The 24,517-nt window shown below is 39.8% G+C and overlaps 1 protein-coding gene across 4 annotated transcripts in view; it reads right to left on the bottom strand.

The window, feature by feature from the left end:
* Positions 1-24,517, bottom strand: part of EEFSEC (eukaryotic elongation factor, selenocysteine-tRNA specific) — a 124,991-nt gene that overhangs the window by 16,911 nt on the left and 83,563 nt on the right. For 3 of the 4 annotated variants that reach the window (XM_054838455.1, XM_054838454.1, XM_054838457.1), the window contains one exon: positions 23,612-23,768. In XM_054838455.1, the coding sequence (XP_054694430.1) occupies positions 23,612-23,768 (157 nt within the window). Of the gene's footprint in view, positions 1-22,694; positions 22,764-23,611; positions 23,769-24,517 lie in introns of those variants that run through there. The other variant, XM_054838456.1, reaches the window with a different exon arrangement.

Raw genomic sequence — 24,517 nt, 5'->3', positions numbered from 1 at the left:
TGCATATTGATGATGAGGGAACTCATAAAAGCGTTCATAAAAGTGTTTGTTTTACATTCACTTCATCAAGGCTCTGGATCTACAGTAAGTTTACATTAATACTTATGCTGCTAAAACTCAAGCTGTAGTAAAAACTCTGAAGAGAAAGAAAAAATCTGAGTCTTTAAAAAAAAAATCTACCAGATGCACCCACTTCCAAATAGGTTTAAACAATAAGTCTTAACAAGATTTTCCTTGGGACAGCTATCCTTTATCCTTTGGAAGAAATATGGGATACTATATACTCTTTGGAAGGAAACCAGGTAGTCTGCCCAAGAGACATGCAGGTGGTTAGAATGAAGCAGCATCTCCAACTCCCTCTCAAACAAAAAAATCAGCCTCCATGTCTTAAATGCACATACTTAAGACAACCCACATGGTACCCGAGTTCTGCTCCAGGTGCAAGAAAAATGATCAGTTTGCAAACAGGAACAAACCAGTCTTGTTTCCTGAAGTGGGAAGAGATACTGAGCAACAAGCACATCGTGATTATTTCTGCATAAGTGAGAAGTACATAGCAATCCCTTTTAGAATTTCATTTCGTATTTACATGCATCATCTTCAACCTAACAATGCTTTATTAAAAAACACAGCAGAAATAAAACAAACACCCAGATGAGACTTGCTCAACTCACAACCCCAAAGCACACTTTTAGTGAATTTCATTTGAACAAAAAAAAAAAAGTCTTAACATTAGAAGAACCTCTCGGTCGGCTGTGCTGACTTCTAATGAAGGTTAGTTTGTGCTCTGCAATCTAAAATTATAATGGACAGGCCACTCTATTCCCACCTTTTATTCATTCCTATTTTAGTACTCCACATATATACTACCTAAATTTGTATACTCTTTAACAGTAGTTAATCTTCAATTAAAATACCTAGAGCAGAAACTAAGATAACTGGTTTAAAAGGTAAAAGCTTATTGACAAAAATGTATTCTTCATATTGCCTTTTTTTAATTCTGCATATTAAAAATGTCATTTTTATGACTTGAAAAAAATCTTCAGGAATAATGAAGGCTAACAAAAGACTGAAGAGCAGTAATTTAAAAAGCTCCATATGTAGCATCCTGATTACTGTATCAGTCCCATTTCCATAACGAAGGGAGAAGTCACCAAACTGCTGCCTGTCCTTTCTGGTGACAAGAAAAGGGCAAAGAGGACAGTGTGTTTTCAAGGCATCATCCTTCAGGCTTTAAGGGAAGAACAAGAAGTCTCCTGCAGTACAATACGTGGGTGTCAGTGTCCGGCACTCTTCTGGAATACGGTAACCCCAGCTCTGGTGGTCCCTGCACATGTACTTAATTTGGAAGCAGCTGGGTTCAAAAGTTTATCCTCACTTTTTGACCTGCAAAGGTTTAGTGTGCGGGCGTGCACGAGTGTGTACATCATACCACATAAGCTGAAGATGTGCAGCCACAATATACACAGCGTGCAAGTGTTTATGCGTATGCTTTTGCACGCAGAATATATCGCATATTTTTAGATACCATAACGTTACTGGTATACATCAGAGTGCCGTGCACTGCATGAGCATTCAGCCTTCCCAAGGCAAACGTGGCATTTCAAAACTTCTGTAATTTTTTGGCATAATTTCAAAAGGACACATTAATGAAAGAATTTAATTGCAATACTACCTACTTAGATAGAATAGGTTCAACATGCTTCATAGAAAGTACAGCCATCAAATCTGCAAGCTTGACCACATTAACATTGCTAACATGCCTACCACAGGCACACCTAAGGAAAGGATACCACGGCCAGAGAATTCTCTTTGCTTTTATAGTGCTTCTTACCACAGACGCAGCGAGCTAAGAATGCAAGTGAAGCAGGGGTGGGGTAAGAGAGGCAAGGAGGACAAGGAGCTTGGGAACCTCTGAGCTCAGTAAGTTTTTGGGTACCAGTGGCAAAAGTCTACTCACAGACTGGTGGAATAGTCAGAACTCAGCAGAATTAATGCATCCTCCAGCCAACGTCTGAATATTTTCTTGAATTGCTCTAAACCACTCTACAATCACAGGCAGAAATCCCTGATCTTGGCACAAAGGATATGTTTATCAACCACTTGTCATTTTAGAGCTCAGACACAGAAGGAAGTTAGCGCCTACCAGCTGAGCTTCGGTAACTGCGACTGTATTCCTCAGCACATCATGCACGACAGAACATCTTCACTGGGATTTAAAGAGAGATCCAAGGTTATGCATTTATAGCACTTTTGTGATGGGGTTTGAGCATTCAGACAGTCGCTATCACTGAGATAAACAGCGACTCATTAATCCACAGAAATATGACAGTATAGTTGAGTGCAAGAGTTTTCTCAGCACTTGTGTTATTTTGAAATCTTGATTCAATTGTTTACAGAAGCTCTTCACTTGTGTTCACAGCACTAAGTGCTCTACATACCAGTGAATCTTTAATAATTCCTAGCGTGCAGCATGTATCAAATAGCAGTTTGTTTTATTTAAGCGACAAAACCCAGCACACATAACAGATAAATAGTTCATGATGAGCGGAAAACACAAATTTTCAAACAGAACAAGCACTTTGTTGATAAAGTTGTAACTTTCAGTCAGAATTACACAACAGTAACTCTATTGCAAACCAGTTCCAAACACAACAGGGGGAAAACACTTTGTATGCAACACAAATCAAGTAAAGCATGTAGGCATAATGGCATAGAAAAGTTATTTAACAGAAGAGCCCATACATCAGCAACTGAAACTGCGAATTAAAACATAAGATGGTGCCCCGGGGGAACACTTAGCACAAAGCCACTACAGATGGCAAGTCTATGAAGACCAGACAACTTGACCAATGCCAAGAAATGCAAGTCTCTCTTCAAAAGTTCCAGGGACATAAAGTGAAAAGTTAATGTTCAGAGCCATTGTGCGTTTCAAACTTTCTTGTGACCTAAAAACCTATCCAGCTTTCCAGAGAAATTTCTAGTTTTCCATTTCAGAAGTGTTTTATACATTGCATTAGCATCTGATCCCCTAAAAGGTGAAAAATAAGGGTAAAAGTCCTCCAAGAAAACAAAAATTGTACTTTCATTGTTATACAGTAATCATGACATCTAGTGCAACAGCCAAAGGAAACGCTTCCTATTTTTGTTTCAGCACAGTAGTACTCAACTACTTTAAAAAACCACAGAATAATAAAACCTCCAATGTACTAAAGATGACAAATAAAACAAAACTCACTGAGCAATAGAAGAGAGAAGAGGCAGCACTCCAATGCCATGCAAGCCCCTGGGCTGACAGCTCTACACAAGGGATACCAGCGCTTGCTGCTGCACGTAGCAGGGACAGCACATTTATCCTCTCCTAAGTAAACTGGATTCTACCTGTTTTGTAAGTATAAATTGGGAGTAACCCTAAGCATTCCATGGTTGAAATGAGAATACAATTGAACCAATAATTGTTGCTCATACCAAGGAAAACAGCGGAACAAGTACTGCCTTACGGAAGCCCCAAAACTGCAATACAACTTGCTCTCAGGGTGTTACAGCCCTAATGGATAGACATTGGATCGGAAATTCAGAAAGCCAGGCCTAGGTGGTTTTGCTCGTTTGGCTTCTATCAGTTCACAGTATTATTTCTTCTGTCTCAGGTTCCCCACTTACAAGATGAGGTTAATAATGCTATAACTCTTTATACAATACCTTGAAATACACAGCCCTTTTTTTAATCTGAAAAGCTACATATTATTTGTTAAGTTTACAAAGCATCACTGTTGATGAAACAACCTGTTCCTTTTAATTTCATGTTTAAACAACTCCGTTGGACATCTGAAGATCTTGATTTATTTCTGATTTTATAAATTTAAAAAAAGGTTTTTCGTGAAGAAGTAATTCACAAGTTTAACATTTCATCAAATATGCTTTTGTTAAGTGCGGTTAAGCAGGCACATTACTCAAGGTCATAAACTTTAAGTCAAATCACAGGCAACTGAGCAGCTCCTGTCCTTTTTCTATGGTCTCCATGCCTACCACAAAAGGCTAATTATTTTTCAACAGAACTTGAGACATGTATTTTTTCCTCTAAAGCCGTATTTGTTCATTGTTTCACTATTTCTGCTTCCAGAGCATGAATTCATGTCTGCAGTTCATATTTTCCCAGCAGAATCACAGTGCTTGACCCATCCATACACCAGCAACAAGAATCACATCGAAGGTAAATTACATCCTTAAGAAGCACTAACTTTTGATCAATGTGAAATTTAAACCACAACAAAAGAAAACAGATGCAGAGTTCGAAAGCCAAGTAAGAATTACAAGTATCTCTCAACTTGCCTAGGCTCTAGGTCTTCCACGGTTGCTGGTAAAAAAATCTAGCTCTCTCAATTCTTTGTATTTTCTAGAAAATTAAAAATATTGTCTACTACCAATTTCTGTACCTGCACCCTCATTATGGCTGGTTTTGACCCACAGTATCTTGATAAAGTAATTCACAGCTATCTGTAGGTCTCTATCTACAGCTATATATAGGAAGAAAGGACATAGCCTACAGAACATCTTCCTTAGTACAGTTCCATAAGGCACCCTCACCTTACGCAGCCAGAGACCGAGTGTCACTAAGGGCAATGGAGAACAGCTCATGGAACTGTGGCAGTCACACCGATGTGTATCAAGTGCTCTGAAATGGGAAAGTCTCATCACAACATCGTGGTCAGAAGCTACCAGAAGGAGAGAGTGAAAAAAGAAAATATGTATTTGCTAAAAACTTGATCTTTTTGTGTCCTTACAACTGTAAAATTCTAGAAGTTAAGGAGAATTATTAGATCATCCAGGAAGCATCTCAATCTGAGATATTTCTTGAACATACATTTTCAGTTACCTTTCTACACTGTTTTACAAGTCCAGCTTTCTTCTGAAGATTAATCCCCATCTGAGAATGAACACAAAGGATCATACCACTACAACAAAGCAATTTAATTTTTTTTTTCTTTAACTATCAATATGACATTTTCAGAAAACCAGTCCTGCAAAAGTAAATAGTTTCCTCATCTAAGCAACAAATTAGATGGTTGTGAGGATCTAGATGTCCAGAAAGCCATGATTATTATCCATTTTTAGGACAAGTCCCAAGATGTGCTGACATAAAAACAGAAGTCATGGAAATATAGAAACAAAAGTCTCAGGGTATTGTTTTGTACCAAAAATAGATATTTCTATTTTTAGGGGAAAAAAACCAACAAAAACAAACCAGCAAATGTATTGCTGAACTGTGGTCTGGAAAAGGGAGTTCCCCGACTATATAAGATTTGTCAACCTCACCCAAAATAAAGCAAGCTGGGTTAGTTGTTTTTAAAATCTATTAGGACCAAGTGAGCCTGTTAAAGGAGTTAAAGTTTATTCTAGTCTCTTCTGTTGTCCTGAAGCTCCTGTTTTATCTTAGTCACTTCTACAGTCTAGTCTTTCACAAGAACCTCTGAATCCAACCAACCTTTAAGTCATTTCTTGCCCCATGCTCTTTTCTGAGTATGCCTGGGGGACCAGCACCCACACATACTGGAAAAGGGGTTCCTGCACTCTGTGCACTGCACAGAAAAAGCCTCACACCTCCCTCCCTGAAAACCTTGGGATGAGACAAAAGATGCCACATACAATCTCATATGACAGAAGTTTGTTGGTCAGGGAATCAGTGGTTGAAAGCAGAGTCATTAATATACAGCTGAGCGTATGAAAAAAATAGTACAGTTTTCTCCTAGATATAACAACTGTGTCTGGTAAGAAAAGAGGGGAGACCAGCAACTGTCCTGGGATACAAAGAGCCAGTAACAAAGAAGTGTTCCAGGTGCTAAAAACATTCACTTTTCAGGACCTGGAACACATAATTATACACGGCTCTCCCAAGAGCAGCCAAAATGCACGTGGCGCAGCCAAAATGCACGTGGTGTCTTGGGTCAGCGTTGAGCAAAAGTCTGTGCTGAAATCCATGAAACCTCTCTGGACACAACACAGTGATATCGAACAGCATGGACGTTCAAACTGCAGCTCCATCTTCCTCCGAGCAGTACATACAGCATTCCTTCGTATAGCCTTGGCTGCAAGCCCACTGGTTTCACCACTGAGTGCTGAGACACGCTGTAAAGCTTTTATATTTGTGGAAGCATATTGAGAAAGTGCCTGGAAAGTGCCAGTACACATCTGAAATGCCACCAGCCTGTACCATCTTAAAAAAAACCACATGTAACATTAAGAAAAAGATTGATAATGAAGACACAAAAAAACCAGGTCTACCAAACTTGATTTAATAAAGGAAATATAAATTTATAACTACTGCAATCTTCCTCCTTTCATGATGACCAAATACGGTACACTGGATGAGCTTTCAGCTCGGCTGGGGGAAGGGGAAAGACTCATTTAACAGTTGGTCCCATTTAGACATACAAAGCTGGAAGGAGGCAAAAGGGTAATAATTTAGCGATAAAGAAACTCCAAAGACCTAGAAAAGCATGGCAGCCTCCAGAGATGGGGTTTGCCAAAAGGCTGTTTTGGGGACAGATAGGGCTACAAAGCTGCTATTAAGCTTCAATTAAGCTTCAATTCTTAAAATAAGCCCATAAACTCAGAAAATATTTATCTGGAAGGTTGGCAGCCCAATAAAAGTTTTATGAATGTTTTAAAACTGCCCTGTCAAGGGGCTAGCCGTTCAGTCACCTCCCTCCCTCCTAAAAAACAACACACAAGAAAGCGGACCCATGTGTCAGGTTCCCAAGCAGGAATGACAGGGCAGCCTGAAAAATGGCTCCACACCTCCTGCACCCCCTCATGAAGGCAACGGAGCACAGACGGCTCCCCGTCTCTCACTGGGAACGGCGAGACCAGCATCTCTGTAAGCATCGCCTGCCTCTAGTTGTCTTCTCCAAGATCTTTTCTGCCTCCCCTTTAGCTATCACCTGTTGGGGGGTGGGGAAGAAAATATGTATGCATAAATAAGGGACATCATGGGGAAAAACAAAACCAATCTGGTTTTAAAGTTCATATTTCTAAAAGCATCTTGGATCCAGAGATCATAAGAACATACAGTTCATGCTCCTCAAATGAACCAGTCACCGTTAATTTGGCACTGACAGAGATGGACACCGGGACAAGAAAAGTCCTCTTTGGACTTCCATGTGTCCCGTTTTTGTTAACACTTAAGGCTCAAGAGGCAACTCAAGCTGAAGTAATGCAGGCAAAGACAGGGAGTTGAAGTAAAAGAACATAAAATTCATTTATGAAACTCTGTGTGAAGCCTGGAAATTCCACACAGAAGAGATGCTGCTTCTCCCTCCTGCAACGTGTTTTTTTTCCTTTCCTATCTCCCCACCATCATCAAATCTAAAACTCCACACAAAGCTTAGCCAAAGGAAGCTTGGCACCTTCCTCAAAATCCACAGGGGGAATAATCACAGGCAGCAAAATCAAACTGGGATGGAAGATAAGAACCAGTGACGAACAAAAAACTGTTTGCAGCCAAACAGACTCTCACTACTCACATGCAGAATTGCTTCCACAATAATCAAGTCTGATTATTAGAAATAACTTTCAGAAAAATGAACTTCAATTTGTTCACAGTCATTCCACTCTTCCTAGGCAACGCCATCCTACATGGCTCTTTCAAGTTTTTTTCCCCCCACATAAAATGTATATACGACTTAAAACTAAAACAAAACTCCCAAACGACAGTACCCCAACCTCACAGAAGAACAGAACCGCCGTTCTTAAGGCCGAGGGTCTGACACTTGTGCAACGGAGCACACACGACTCCTGGGGCCAGCGGTGGAGATGCGAGGCTGTGGCCAGTCCAGGGGATGGGTGGCAAGACAGATGTTTCCTGTCACCAGTGTCATGTTTGCGTTGTTACAGGTTTTTTTTTTTTAAATGTATTGTGTTACTCCATCTTAGTAAGCTGTCTGTCTTGTAAAATTCTTTTAATTATGTTATTTTCTTCTTGTTATCTGCATTATCTAAAATTATTTATACTATTATAATCTTGGTTTCAAACACTGGTTATAAACATTGTTGCAACAGTTATTAGATGAGGACTCACAGACAGACACATAGATGAATAATTCACTTTACGACTGCTCTGAAATGCTGGAACATGATTTTGTTTCTCCAACACACTTCTCTACCAAAAAGAGGCGGGGGGGGGGGGGGGGGGAAGACTGGAGGGACAAGATCCAATCTGCCTTCCCCCAGGATCTCAGAGCAGCAGTTTCCCCAAAGATAGCAGAATACTGTCCTGCATTTGAAGCCTTGTTGGCCACTTCTTTCTGCAGGAGCGGAGCAGTTGCTGAGCCAGAGTTTGGCAGGAGTAAGTGCTCTGTTAGATTAAGTTTCAGCATAATGTTCTCGATAGGAATCGGAGCACCATCCCTAAAGTGCAACGGGAGGGTAAAACGCCAACCATCGAGATGGATGGTTTGTTTTTATTTTTACAGAGATTTTCTAAACCTCAACTTTCACCTCTTCCCCCCCTCCCCCCTCCTGTTCTCAGTCACCTCCAATAGCCCATCTGTCTGCTTCATTTAATAGAAACCTATATTTCCTAGCTAATGGATGCACTTGGCTAAGAAGATAATCTCTTTGTGTTCGCTTCAGTTGTCACATTCCTGTTATCATATTAATACTGATTAAATACGAAACCCAATATTTAAGACAGACCCCACACATTATTTAAAAGCGACAAGATATTCATATTTTGGCACTGCGAAAAACCTCAGCCAGCACGGAAGTGGGCTCCCCCTGCCAATCTGAACGCCTCACCTTTCAACCAGGATGCCACCCATATAGATTTTTACAGGACAGGACACTTCAATAGCACCATCTTATTTGAGACCACCAGACAAAGGTCAGATTTCCTGAAAAGCTCTAGGACTGGTACAAACCATTCCTGAGAACACTGACACTGCAGGGCAAGCAGGACGACGCTGGGAGTTACAAGACAGGAAGGGTCAGTACAGATCTCAGAGCTCTTAGAAACGTCCAGTGGCAATTGACTGTCCACATTTGTGCCTCAGCTTCCTCCGTCTGTACGCAAGGATGTTTCACAAGCTGCGATGTAGGTGTGCAGCTACTTTATTAACATCTGTTTGGGTCTGCATGGCTACAGACTAGAGGTGCTGCAGAAAAATGAAGTACAAATTGCCAGACATCAAATCACTGAAAACTAATTCAACAAGTTCTGGGATTTAAGCCAACTTCATAACATGTCGCATTTTAAAAGCAGCCAGTCACATGCATGATAAAGCAACTTCTAACCCTGAGCAAAGTTGTCCTCAAATTCCAGAACAACATTGCAACAAGACCCAGCTGAATTTGCACCATTCCTTTCTCACTCCTCACGCAACCATCATCAGCCTCCGTGGAGAAGGAAGGTTGGGATATGATGGCCATGGAAATGAACCTCACGAAGTTACATGTACTAGTTATCTTTGTGCGAAGATACCAAAAGCCTGAGAATGGCAGCACAGTAATTACTTACATGTACAAGCGCATACCATTTATGAGTTACTGAAGTCAGACCCAGTGTCCCAACCACTCCAAGTACACCCACCCTTCCTAGAGACTAGGCACGAGCTGCAGACACTCCACTCAGCCGGTACCTTTTCTAAAAAGGGATGCAACACCTCCTGAGCTGTGCTGGAGCAGATGAGGTTATACCATGGTCAGCAAAGCTCCCCTGGGATGTCAAGAAGGCTAACCTAACCTTCTGAGATCCCTATAAACAAACAACTGAACACGGAGAGCCTTGAACCGAGGGGCTGCTGTTTACCTAACCCCTGAACTCCAAAAGACATCAATCCCTGCCTTATTAAAGAAATGCATACGCCAGCCAGGCACGCCTGCTTGATCAGCTCTCTCCCATTCACAGCTTCTCCGGGGTCGGAGGAAGTTCCAACAGGCCCTGTTCCATAAATAAAATCCTTCTGGCTGGCGATAACTAAATTGTATTAAGACTGGCTCAGACAGCTTCAATTAGAAATAATCGGCAGGGGTAGACTGAAATACCGTCCATCAATTTGCTTACAGCTGGTCTTTTCCTCCTTTTCCATCCCAAACCAATTCTAACTACCTGGTTCAATGAAAGTAGCAGAGAATCCATAACATGCTTCCACTTATTATACATGTAATCCATATGTACGTGCATCCTGAAATCAAAACCACATCTAATATAAGAGTAAAAGCTTTAAGTCCAAAGAGAATCAACAGGTCTTTAACAGGAGGTTCCCAACCATCAGCAAACAAACCCAGGAAACTTCAGATTCTGAGTAACACAGCCCCTACCCCCTTGTTTACAGGATTTCTCTCTCTCCTTAACCATCCCAAAAGCAACCATTTGTGTATATTGCAAATCCATCCTTTCTTTATGAAAATTAGAGAAAGTAAGGTTATTCAACCAAACCCATTTGCAACTCTACAGCCCAGGCTCCTTACAAGTATCAGTATTTTTTCTGTAAAATTTTGAGCTTTAATAAAAGATGTTCAAAATCTGTTGTTAATCTACCTATAATTTTTTCCAAATGCCAAATAAAATTGATTTTTTTTCTCGTGCTTATAAGAAACAAGTTCTAAATGAGAATCACTCCTTTTGCTCTGGCATACGTTTACTCTGAAACCTAATCATGTATTTATTTAAGAGTAAATATTAGTGAAATGCACAATGATTCTGTCAACCGGACAGAAATAGTCAAATTATTCTATTTTCACAGGTATGAGAAATTAATTTGATTTTTCATAGGAATTGGCAAATATTAAAAGATATACATATTTTAGGATTTTCTCCAAAAACTTTCATTTCTACCTGGCCTTCATATAGCTTAGTCAATGGAAAAGGGTTCTTAAGATATTCATCATCTTTTAAAAGGAAGAGTGACTCAAGACAGAGCCTGGGTCATTAAACCCAAGCTTAAGTCTCACTTAAAGTAAAAAATAAAAATGCTGATAACTTACAGAATAAGTCAATCTTGCTCTGAATGTGCACAATTTCAAGACAGAAAAAGAAAAACCACAGCTAAAACCAATTACATTATGTCCTCAAACTACTTAGAGTATAACAAGGAAAATATGAAGAAAACTAGGGAAAAAAACCCCAGAAATTGGGGAACCAGGCATCAATTTCCACACAAACTCCAGAGGGACTATAATCTTCGTACATCTTCTGAGGATGTACTTGTGAGAACGGTCGATTGTAATGAGCCACGAAAAGAAAATCCCCAGCTCATGACATACAGCCTGCTCCTGTCAGCAGCAACTTGCGTTCTTTACCACATTTTCAGTCCTTGAAAACATCGTCTTTCTCCGTGCCTGTAGTGTTACCTGGCACGTGCTGCTTGGCACAGCCCACGTTACCATTGTGCTAGCTTGAAAAGATAATTCATTGCAATCATAAAGAAAACAAACGCACATTCTTCATGGTGTATTCATATTATAATACCAATCCTGATGAGCTGATACTTTAGGAACAGGCAGGCAAACAGTTCCTTGCCTAACACATCCATACATTAACTGGTCAAATTAGAAAGAGGGAATGTTATTCTTCTTTCATAAATGGAAAGCTGAGAAGGTAAACAAATGCATTCAGAAGTAAATACGTACCTGGCAGCAAAACCAGGTACAGAATTAAAAATCCTCAGGTGCGCAGCAAAAGACTGTACCATACAAACAATGTTCTTCATTTATATACAGAGGCTCTTTAGGAGGAAACAACAAATTAACTGAAGGGATGGCACAGGTCCATTTTCTTGGTTCAAGGTTCTGTAGTTTTTAATATATTTACTTTATAAAAAACAAAAAGCAGCTGAGGCTGCTCAGGGTTGTGTGGGCAAGGATGGTTGGTAGAGGAAGGGGCTGTAGGAGTAAGGTAAATGGCCAGAGACAAAATTGAGTGGGGAAGGGAGAGCAGAGAGAGAATAGGGTAAGACATCCGAAGAATGAAACTGGGTAGCTCACCAGTTGTAACGGAAGAGCAGGTTCTCTGAACTACCAAATTGTCTTGATTTCCCAATCTGGAATTGTTGGGGCAGGATGAGAGGGAAAGGGGTGGGGGGAATTGAGGGCTTAGAGGTTTAAAAAAACTGTTATGAAAAAACCCACAGCACAACAGTGCACTATGTGGAATTCTTGTGATTGAAGTTACAACCTCAGATATTAGACGAAAGACTTTTTTTTAAGTAGGATGATGGTTTTTTCTACTTCACCTATAACTTTTATTCCAGGTATGAAGTACTTTTAAAGTATTTTCTGCAGCTTTTTTAATGCAATAATACTGTAGTTACAGCCAGGAAATGCTTTTGTTGCTTATGTATATTATACAAAATCATGTTACAGCAGACTCCCTCCCTATCAAAACAGGTCTATTGAAGCTCCAGTTATTTCCTATTCTTTATTAAACACTGAAATCCCATTGTGAAAACACAAACCAAAGACTGCTTTACACAAACTTCCTTGAAATCAATGCATACTATTAAGAACAACTATTTTTTTTTTTGTCCCCAAACTCAAAACACAGATCAGCCTCTCAAGGTTAACATCCTTGTCACACAACAGTTCTCATATCCACTAAGCACTGGTCACTGTTGCGAGTCAATACTTCAAATAGCCTACAATTTGCAAACCACAAAGCTCTAAGCCTCCAGGAAGCCCCTACAGTGTATGTTTTTACTCAGACTTCAAAAAGATATCAGAACGAACACTGGTGGAAAGGGAAGGTGAAAGACCCAAGGGATGAATGATCAAAAATCAAGTAAATAAGGACGAATAGTTTACAGAAAGGGAGAGAAATTTTATTGCAAGAGGGCAACCTGAATGCACAAGCTACCCTTGTGGAGACGTTTAATAAGATCAAAGTTAAATTACGTAAAGGCTTGGAACTTAAGTATTTTCCACCCGAATACTGCAAAGCCATGAGCGAGGACTCTAACATCCAAAGGTGGCAGCATCCCATTTTGCACACAAGAAAGCAGAAATAAAGAAGGAAATAATTCCTTCTTCGGTATTGTATAAACAAACTACAGACCTGGGAACACAAACGAGATCTCATGGCTTCCACCTCTTTGCTCTATGTAAAAACTTAAGAGGGGTCTTGGAGAAAGATGCCCACTACAAGTTGGACAGAACGAGTACCTCTGAACTGCTCGCCCTGAAATCCCACGCTCCATCTGTGCACAGAGTACTTCACAGTCATCTCACCAAAACGAGTAGCCCTTTAAAAGTAGAACTCCACCATAAACATCTAAAGAAGTAGAGGCAGCAATTATAAAATGTGCGAATCCCTAGCACATTTTTTGGAGCCTTTAACGATCATTTTAAGAAGTACCATGTTTTGGTCAGTCCCATAACCGAATCCACAGGGATCACTCTGAATCCCTCACATTTAGCTGTATTGACATCAACCAAGTCCTTTGCAAGGAAAAGGGCCTTTCCTTCCCAGACAGACAGCGTTTAACTGAGCAGCAGTGAACTTCAAACCTGATAGAAATGCTAATTTTACTTTTATCAGACATACATATTTTGTTACCCTTCAGAAGAAGCTGTACTTGGTCCCCCTTCAGTATTTTTTTCAAGGCACACACTGAAGCATCCCAAACCTGCAGTGGAAAGTATAAGGGTTCTTGTGTTGAACTAGGTGAGAATTAAACCAAAATTGGATATTCCCATTTGCTATAGGAGATATAAGGTATTACAGGATTTTTTTTTTGGTGCTCTAAGGTTGCTCAGTGAAACCATGTATAGACACATAATAAAAACCACTGCTAGCTATGTTCTTTCTCAAGAAAAAAAATGTTTTCACACTTGAAATTACAGCAAGAGTGTATTGAATTTGCAAAATGAAACACCTAAAAAGGACAACAAAAAAATAAACAGAAGGTAGCACATGCATCCTGCTCTTGTGTGCAGGATGCATACTACACTAAACTTCTGAAGCATTTCATGAAAGTAAGAGAGATTGTGTCGTTCCGTGCCATGTTCTAATCCAAAAACTGTTTGCAATTTCAGGAGCATAAATCCAGGGAAGTCAAAATTAAATGCAGAAATTAGTCTGTAAGGAACAGGATATTTGGTCTGCAGTGACTGTAGCAAGGCATCTCCACTTAAAGGAAAAAATATCCTAAACAGCAATGCAGCGAAAATTTTCAAACTTGTATATAGTTCTGTTCTGCAGTTGTACTTTTATCGAACCGTGCAACTATCACACATGTACAATAGAATAGGATCACTTTTCTAGGGAAAACAAGCTTGTTCATTTCCTCAGTCTGAATATTTAATTTTGCCACCCACCAACATGGTTCTCCCCCCCCGCCACCTTTTTCCTTCAAAAAGGGTAGCCTACAGTAAAAGATCCCCATTTAACAAAGGATTTCCTAAGCACGTTAGGCAAGGCTCGTGACAGCCTGATAGGGGCAGTTTACACAACAGCAGTATGAAGCTGAAAGATGTTAGATAATTTGGAAAAGGTCACCGGATAAGTTAGTGGTGATGTGATGACAAATACGAGCTCAGAACACAGCAGCCTGCTCAGCTATATCAATTAAGACATGTCCTGCCAGGGATCTGGACTGTGCAATAGGGTCCAAGTACCTTACAGTTACTGTTGTAATTATTCAAAGATCAACGAAGTAGCAGTCCTAAATACAATGATGCTTTTCTCCCAGGGAACTTTCCACAACAACTATATTCCCCCAAAATAACAAAGCCTGGATTAACTGGAAAGACTTATGACCACAAGAGACCCTACAAAGAAGTAAGGTTATAATACGCAGCACCACTACCAGCTCACAGTTTTACCACAAATCTCAAGATAAGTGCACTTCTTTTGAAAACCCAGATCATAAAAACATGCAACTGAGTGCAAATCTCAGTTTAATTTATATATCTAGCTCTTGCGGCTTAGGAGAATCTTATATATATGACTCGAGTTTATCTAAGAAAAGAAACAATCTTTACTGATTTTTATTTTTCTTTTTAATAAAATAAAAATCATTCTTTGGGGGCTTACCATTGTGAGTACTTCGGACAGCTGACTACCAATGTCACTGCCAACTGAAATAACAACTGTTCAGTTTCAAAATACTTGTAAAGACCCACAATCGTCTCCCAAGCTCACCCCACACTATCAGATCCACATTTTATCCTCAAATTAAGATAGATAAATTCTAACCATAGTATCTTTCTGTTTTGCAACAGGGGTCTGAAACTTAACTTTAGGATACTAGTATAGAGCAATTGCTGTTCTTGGAGGAGAAAAGGAAGCTGTTAATTAGCATGCACTTGGAAGATAGAATTTTGGCAGCTAAATTCTCTACAGTCTCCATGTGCAGAGGGCAATCTTGAGCACAGAGCTGGACTGGATTTTCCCTTCAGCTCTTCCTTTCGAGAGCTCACAATATAACACCACTAGAGCATCCACAGGTCAGAAACAAATCCCCTTACTCTGTACACCCCTACAGCAGCCTGAAACTGCTGGCAGAAATATCTGAGAGCAAAATAAGCTGTCACTGTCATAAGACGTCAGAGACCAAGAAAGATGGGTGGGGGGACAGCAGCAGACTGAATAAAGAACAGAAGCAGATGGGAGAGGGGGAAGAGCATTAGCAGAAACTAGTCAAAGTGAAGGGGGACTGGATAGAGATAGAAGCTAAAATACATTTTTATTCTCATAATATAAGTGATCAGCAGGTGGGGATTTTTTTTTGTTGGGGGGTTGGTTTTTTTCCCTTTCCTAAGTGGTACAGGTTCTGTAGAAGTAAAGATAGCCATGCTATGGTCAAACAGATCCTATCTGCTGAAATTATTTTTCTTTTCTTAATAGGACTTTTTTCCCCTTAAATTGCACAAAAAATAATTTCATATTTACAGCAGGACTCCAATGAAGTGCAAAAAAAAAAAAAAGGAGTTGATCGGTCAGTGAGAAGAAAAGTAGTACAGGACGCTAGGTCAGTTATGAAGCATCACCTAAAACGTGCAAGATTTTCCTCCTGCGTGTCAGTGTGGGGAAAGCAATTATATAATTGGACCTGGTATCGGAATGCATCTGCACAACGAGGAGCTAATTAAGATATTCTTTTTTTATATTCTGAAGTTTTAAATGCTTAACTTTGCCACCTTAATACTCTTTTCAAAGTAATTTTCTTTAGATTGAGGCAGTGCTTATATCTTTACTGCTTTCAAAATACAAACAAAAAGCTCACAAAAACAGGCTTTGCAGAGCAGAAGTAACAGAAATAATCACCTAAGCACAAACACAAAAGCCAGCAAAGCCCAGCCCAAAGCTGGGTTTGCTTTGAGGCTAAGCTCCCACTAGTGCAAGTATAAGGTGCTCTTCTCGTCAGGGTCGGAAGAACGGTTCAGTACACATTGCTCTTTACCACCATTTAACCATCATTCATAAAGCAATACCACTTTCCTCAAGACCACCCATAGCCCTAGCTTCAAGAGGAATACGATGGTCATTGGCATATGTGATGAATAGGGAAGAAACACAGATTGCATCATATGGAGCAGGATCACCAATCACCCCTTCCATCGCATTAATGACACTTTCCCACAGCTCCTCTTGACAGGCATAAAAAGGTTGTGTGGGAGGAAAAAAAGGATCCACCTCATTCTTTTCAGTTACCCAGAAGATCACTGTGTAGCCTATACTCTACCCAACACAAGGGCTTACACAGGAGCTGGACCGTTTTCTTCCCCAGAAGTACCCAAACGCTTATGTCATCTGGTGTCTTACAATTTATCATCTGTGTCTGCCTGATCCCAGAAGTGCAACCTGCTGAACACTGATGGCAACCTGACAGCCAAAGAAGAGTCTTAACCTCCCCACGGGCACAGCATCTCCTGTAGTGTGCAATGACCAGCTGCCTCTGAAACCAATCTTATAACCAACACATCACCCTTCAAAGCTCTAAGTTAAGGGACCTAGTCCCGTGATTCTGTCATTACAGTCAAGACAAGGATCTACTGATACTAACATGAATGAGGCAGACAGCCAGTTAATAAGTTAACACTTCTTGACTTCTGTTTTCATTCAGAAGGAACATGCCCAAGTCTTGACTTTGATTCCATGAGAACACTAACTCTCAGGTCAATAAATCTGGATTTTCAGCTCCAAAGGTCAATATGGGCTTACAGGATGTCATCACTTAAAAGGTAGGTTTGATTCCTTCAGGCCAACCTTTTTGTATAAAGGCAGCACAAACTCCTGGTTCCTATGTGGTCACCAGGACTTTCACATTGCCACAGTTTAATCCGCTCAAGAGGGGATCACACAGATAAGTGATGCTTCCCTGGCAACAATCCTCTCCCAGCCTCTGTCCATGCTACACTAGCCAACTTTCACAAAAAGGAGAGAAGGAGATTTATGCTTGAAGTACCCCTTAAGGATTTTAGGTTTTGTTTGTTTTAGAGGGTAGGGGAAGAGAGACTGTGAAAGAACAAGCAGAGTTAATCTCCAGTTTTTAAATAAAACACAGCTACAGAGATTTCTTTGCCCTTGGGCTTTTGTTTTTCCTCTTGACTGAAATCCTGCTCAGCCTCACCTGATACTGACAGGGATGGCAACCCACCAGACCCTCGCAGCCAACAAGTTCTTATTTTCTTTTATTAAAAGAGGAGCCAGGCTGGGCAAACACGGACATTAAATGTGCCTAAATTTCATTTGGCCTAAGAGAAGAAGATTATCCTATTTTAATGCAACACAAGCAAAGAATTCCAAACGTCAAGATCTCCCACAAAAAAGTATGCTGCTTAGTGACAGGATGTTTAATTATTCTCAGTGCAATGAAAAGGTTTACACTACCCCATTCCTGCTGATGTCAGTAAGGACTGCCCTCCAAATTACAAAGTTAGGAATATGACATTTATCTACAGTCAACTATTTAACACTTGTCTCGTACAGTTCTTTAAAAAAACCCTCTGTAACTAATATTCCACAAGTGCCAGCTATGTTGGTGTGTTGAGAGCTATCTGAAGAAAGCAAGACACCCCTTGAATAATAATAATAAAATATCAAAAAAGAACACAAGATATTTCTGAAGGGGGAAGTTATGGAAAACAAGGTGATACACAAATTATTTTACTGTTGCATTTTTCCATCTTTGCATAACTAATTTCCCTCATACTACTTAGCCCCTATTTAACTTCCTTGCTTAAGTGGAGTGCTGAAAAATAACTGATTTGAATCCCACTATTTTTAACTGGAACTGAAATTATTCAGAGTAGTGCAGTTCACCTACAGCTCTTACATCAAAGCTTTCCCTCTATGTAATTAACCACCTTGCAAGTCAGTCTGGGATCCCATGTGGCAAAATATAAAAACGCCAAACCACAAAGACCATTTCACAATACACTAAGGGGGAAACATATATTCAGCATTTCTACCCTTATTGTGACACATAAGGGTACGAGTGATTCTCAAGAATAAGGCAGATTGGTGTAAGATGACCTAAAGTGGTAAGAATAAACCAACACTGCAGGATTCCAGAGGCATTGCGCTCTCTGAACTAGGGAGCACATCCGTGCTATTACTGCAGAACACAATTTTGTGGCGCATTCGACCCCTCTACCACGACAAGCAGTGGAAACGATGAAAACAGACTTGTGCTGTCATATGCAATAACACTCATAAATGCAAGGCAAAAAGTTACCAGCAACAAAAGACAAGGTCACAAACCAGTTTGTCTTCACCTGTTGTAAGAAACTCAATGCTACCGTTATCCTGTACGGGTAAAAAGAACAGCAAAGTGAAAAAGCTTATATTCTTATTTGAATCTCCTCTTATGAAAAGTGTGCCTTTTAATACATTTAAATTTGCTCAATTCAGAAATGTGTTCACCTGTTATAAGCGTTAGATATGCACGGCTTCTTTCGCATTAAGAAATAAGGTAGCTTTTCACTCATCTCCCGCATTGCGATTTTTACTGTATCAAGTCAAAAAGAGAAGAAAAGAATCGCAGTCAAACATACCACAGTGCCTCAGGAAGAACTCTTTATGAGCAACAACACAGTAAAGAAGGAGAAAGACAGGAAAACGAACTATGCCTATCATCTATGTTCCAACCAGATTTAAAAAGTTGCTACATTTTACAATAATTAAGCACAAGACAAACGCAACATGCCAAACCCAATGAAATGGGCATATCTAGAGCCAATCTTTTAAAAGATGTCATGAGACACATCAACAGATTACAGTTTTGCAAACCAAGCAGAGTTTTACAGGGTCAATTCTTGGGTGAGAGGCAGTTAAACAAAATCCGCAATTAGCACTAAGTTATTCAAACGATTCACTGAACTTTCCTCTGAATTTCTTATCAACTGGCATGACATTCCTAGGTGCAACTTCTGTTGAAATAAGCATTTTCCAAACACTGTCATTGTTAGCTTTTTTATTCTTTAGAATAAGACACTTAAACATACAGTTCCTGCCTCCCCAAACTTGTTCTTGATTTCAAAGGTGAACAATGCTTTTCACTCTTTTACCTTGACTACATAACGCAGTGCTCCCTTTACAACTTAACAGCTGCCACGTATCACCCACCTCAGCAAGAAGCACTTCAGCAGCAGCTCGCTCCCTCATACACGCACTAGCATAACTTACAAAGCGCTGTAGTTTAAATTGCCTTTCAAATCCTGTTTGTTTTTTAAGCAGCTTGTTAACCTAAGCGAAACTCTCTTGTGAGTTTAGATTATGTCCCCCTTTTTACGTATTTGATCGTAGAACCAAGTCTGGAAAGTAAGCGTCACCCTGTCGATTTACACGCCTTGAAACTTTTTCCTCAGTTAAAACACAAACAGTTCCACAACCTCGCCCTACAGAATAGCAGATCTGCCAGCAAATACTTGTTGTTGGTTTTTTAACCTAGATGCTGCTGCTGCAAACAGTTTAGAAAGTAGGTTATACCTTGTCATTCAAGCAATATAAGCGTGTCTGAATGTAAAAACTGAAACGAGATGAAAACGCCATTGTCCTACTTTCCACCACCCTGCTGCCTGTCCGTTTTACCCCGATGCAGGCACTAGCAAACATCCAGGCAAACTACACATGTGTATTCCCAAAATGGGAACTACATCATCTTCTTCTGAAAAGATGATTTGGCAGTGCAAGAAATCTCTGTTAAATAACATCGCTCAATAGCCAAGTTACACTTTGCTTTCTTTCATGTTATTAGCTTTACTTCTACCTCTTTGGACCACCCTAAGGGATTCTTGTCCATTATCATCTTCAAATACTTGCAGATAATCATATCTCCCACTTAGACATCATTTAGCCAAGTTTCATGCATTTCTTTTCATCTTCTTTCCCTCATAAATCAATCCCTTCAGCCTCTCCAGCATTCTTGCTGCTCTTCCCTGAATTCCTTCCAAATTGCTGACATCTTTCAGCAACTGAGGAACTTCCAATTGTATGCTGTGCTCTAGATGTGTGTTTTGTACTCTAAAGAAAGATAATTAAGCCTTTTCAAGAAATATTAATGCTCCAAGTCTGGAATAAATCTAAATCAGAGATTTTTTTTTTTTCCCCCCAGAACGGATAGTAATTACCCCCATTTCGCAGAGCAGAAGAGCAGAGAGAAGTAGTATCTGAATTATTGCTGCGCGCAAGCAGTGCCAGAATAAGAAACAGATCCGTGTTCTGCCATTCCCAGTCATGAGTTCTGCCAAGTTTCAGCCCACAGACAACATATAACACAGCGTTCCCAGGCTGCAATCCATAGGCAAACACAAGCCATTTCCAAGTGACTACGGAGCAACGCTTGGGGAGCCCAACCAATGCTTGCTCGCGTGAGCGGGCACGATGCTGGAGGCTGCTGGCACCAGCGGGATCACGGAACACCCTGCAATGTGCCATGGTCTGCTATTACCTTAAGTAGTCAGGACACAAGACACTGCTACATCTACTTGATTTTTATTGCTATGTAAAGGTTTGTTTCTAAAACCAGCCCTCAGCTACCATCAGGTTAACTACCCGAACAAGCTATTCAATTCCCGAGGTTAAGACAGGTTTTAAATACAAGAGGACTGACCGACTACCAGGCTGAGGCAGTCCAAGGCAGTTTTCAACTTGCACATTTCCTTCCTTTCCCTCCCACTCTGATACATTTGTGAAGGAATCACAGGGAAATAACTTCAAAAAAGTTAAGAAGAGCTCTTCACAAAATAAATCCATAAGAGTGACTATATGAGGGAAGGCAAGGCTGAAGAATGGGGGGAAGAGAGAGAAGAGTCTGATCAGTTAAATTTAATAAAAAAAAAAATCTAAAAACCCACAAACAGGATGCAGACATTAAAAAAGCAACACTGACCTAACAAAGGAATGTGAACTGCAGTTGACTTAAAACAGCATCACAGCAATAGCCCTCCCCCTACACACAAATCTCTGCAACTCTTAAAGACACAGGTTTTTAGGCCCTTCCAAATTCTGTGGGGTTTTACCCCGTGAGCCACACTTTGTTTGATACTCTTAGCTTGAGTTGATTTAGCTTATTGCCTCTTCTTTCCAGATAGCAAGAGTACCCAAATTTAACCCAGACTAAAGAAAACTAAGCTGTATTATTCTGTCTACCTTAGAGAGGTATTGAATTCTAGTATTCTGCTACATGTTCTTCTCATTGAAAGAACAAACTATAAAGGGTCCTCTGTTTCACGGTCTGCTGTTAAACATTAGAAGAGTATAACCAAGATTAGATAATGAACACCTTGGTGAAAGGTATCATTTCTTCCCACTAACTCAACATACAGAGCAAAAAGCAATTTTCTAAATCTGTGTACGATTTTCTTAATGTGATTGCTGGTTTGCCATTATAGTTCCTGCTTACATCCACAACAGCGACAAAGACTCCTTATTAGGCTTCTCCTCGTCCCGTGAAGAACCATGTCCTTCATCCTAAATGTGGAAATAGCAACATAAATGCCATCCTCCTGTTGTTGTTCTCTTTTATCATATTTTTGCCTCAGAGAGATAAAAGCTACTAAGAACACTAGGTTTTCAAGCAAGATACCATCTTGATTTTCAGCTTGAACCCTTTTCAGCGTTAAGGTCATTTACACATCATTTCACCACCTACCTAAAGGTACGTATCTCAGTGAACGCTTAAAAGCTTTTCTATAATAGAAAATGAAAAACATACACGTATCTGGTGCAACTTCTTTCTTTAAATATGCACTGTGCTTGCTAATTAGCCTCTCAAATCTATTTGCAAAGTTTAGCATTTGGTGACAAAACTGGAATTACAGCTAGGATAGAGTACAGGAGGGGTTTTGTCTAGTCAGAAATTCTTATCTTGCAATAGGAAGAAGAAAGGAAATTTGCTCAGGGTCAAAATTAGTGCACTTGCATCAAACCTTAAGTTAAATGGAAGATAGTCCATCTTCAGCAAGAAATCAGGAAACTTCCATTTTCTTTGTACATCAGTTGCTATGTGATTGTTTGCTGTCACAGAACATTGTGATTTCTTTTCTCCACATGTACACAGAAGTAATCTCACTCATCTCCATAAAGAGGGTGGAGGATTAACTAGGGACAAATGGGCTGAAGACACTACAGAAATACAAAGCACTCCTAGTATCTTAAAATCTTATCCCATAATCTGAGTTAAATGCAGCACCTATTATTGCCTTTTGAAAAGTCTCAGAACAGCTTTCCTACCTTAAAGGAAGGAGGAAAAAACCCAGTAATGACACTTATGAACTCTAGCGCCCATCATTCCCCATACTCAAACCACAGGAGGCATAAATCTGTGCTGTAATTCACCAAAGATGAAAAATACAGTAATATATTAATATCATAAAAACGGAAGACAAGCAATAAAAAACCCTCTCAAGATCTCCAAAAACTCATTTATCAAGCAGTTTTTGCTAGAAGACAAGCTGGGAAATAACATGCACAACAGAGTCAATTTAAGGAACTTACATCCACTACACTGTATATTTAATAAGTAGATACAGGTAAAAATGATTGCAGGTTTATTTTCCTTTATTTGTTCAGAAGGAGTGAGTCTGGTGCAAATCATACGCATATTAAGAGAGGAGAGATTTCCGCAAACCTTTCTGGGCCAAGCATGATTTCAATGTTACTGACACTTAACAAGAAGTCATTCTGAAACAGGAGTTTGTTGACACAGGAGATGTGGCTTCAGACCATTCAGTCTCACAAGGTAAGTCCAGCCACCATCATTTAGTTAGAAGAGGTACAATCCACCACATCATCAGCAGTTCAACTGGCTATGAGCTGATTTCAAAACTTCAGGAGACTACTGCTAACATTCAGACTTGCAATATGGGAAGATCCTCTATGCTTGACATATATAACTAAAAGAAAGTAGATTCAGACTAGATACGAGGAAGATTTTTTTTTTTTTTTTATAATGGGGTGGTGAAACAGTGGAACAGGTTGCCCAGAGAGGTAGGTAGATGCCCCATCCCTGCAAATAGTCAAGGTCAGGCTAGATGAGGCTCTGAGCAACTTGATCTAGTTGAAGACATCCCTGCTCATTGCAGGGGGTTGGACTAGATGACCTTGAAAGGTCCTTTCCAAACCAAACTGTTCTATGATTCTATGGTTAGTATTTGTCAGCTGATAAGCACCTACCTGGAATTCGGATTTTAAACTTGCCACTTTGACCAAAACCACCTTCTATTATTCCATCTTCTCCTGTAGACAGTTTGACTTTTAGACCCACGAAAATCTGGATGTTTGTTTCCTTTTTGAACAACGAACGACCAATCACGCTGTAATCATCCATCACCTGCAAAAGAAATAGGGCTTCATGAGCCTACAATCTAGTGACAAGAAAAACTATACCTAAGTTCGGTGACTTCTGCCACCCAGCCCTTTAAAACCATTTACCCACAAATGAACAAAACTCTAGATGAGTCATTTAAACTGCTGACTTTATGTCAATTTGTGTCTAAAACCATAGAAGACTATGTGAACTAATATAGTTCTGCTTTCACCTCCTTTCTTCTAATATAGGAAGAAGAAAATCTGCATCAGAACATGCTGTAAAGATCAGTTAATTAAAATCTCTTTTCTACTTTGAAACCTTTCCATGAAAGTCACTTAAGTACCTATGCTCACAAAAAGTTTATTCCATTACTTATCTTACAGCTAAGCACATTATCACCTACATAAACGTTCTCTGTCTCTTACCTCCAGAACTGCACTCCAACAGCTATACTTGCAAAGAAATGACAGAATTACTCAGTTATTTCTAAATAGACCCTTTTAAATATTCACCTTTACATACACATAGACTTGTTAAATTAAAAGCCTTATGACCATTGTATCCAATTTTAATTTCAAGGTTTGTAACCCAGTGGGAAGAGCCATTCCGAGCTGAATTCTTAATTAAGCTATCAGGAACAAGAGGCAGCAAGGTTGGTGGGTAACGCAAGATAAACAACCCTCCCTTAGGCATTACAAAGTATAAGGTGCAGTCAAGTGAGCCTAATCCTGTAGGTGTGAATATCCTTGTATACCTAACGCCTGGAGTTA

Source organism: Grus americana, chromosome 11 (assembly GCF_028858705.1).
Source record: "Grus americana isolate bGruAme1 chromosome 11, bGruAme1.mat, whole genome shotgun sequence".
Taxonomy (NCBI): Eukaryota; Metazoa; Chordata; class Aves; order Gruiformes; family Gruidae; genus Grus; species Grus americana.
This window is presented reverse-complemented; position numbering and strand designations above follow the sequence as displayed.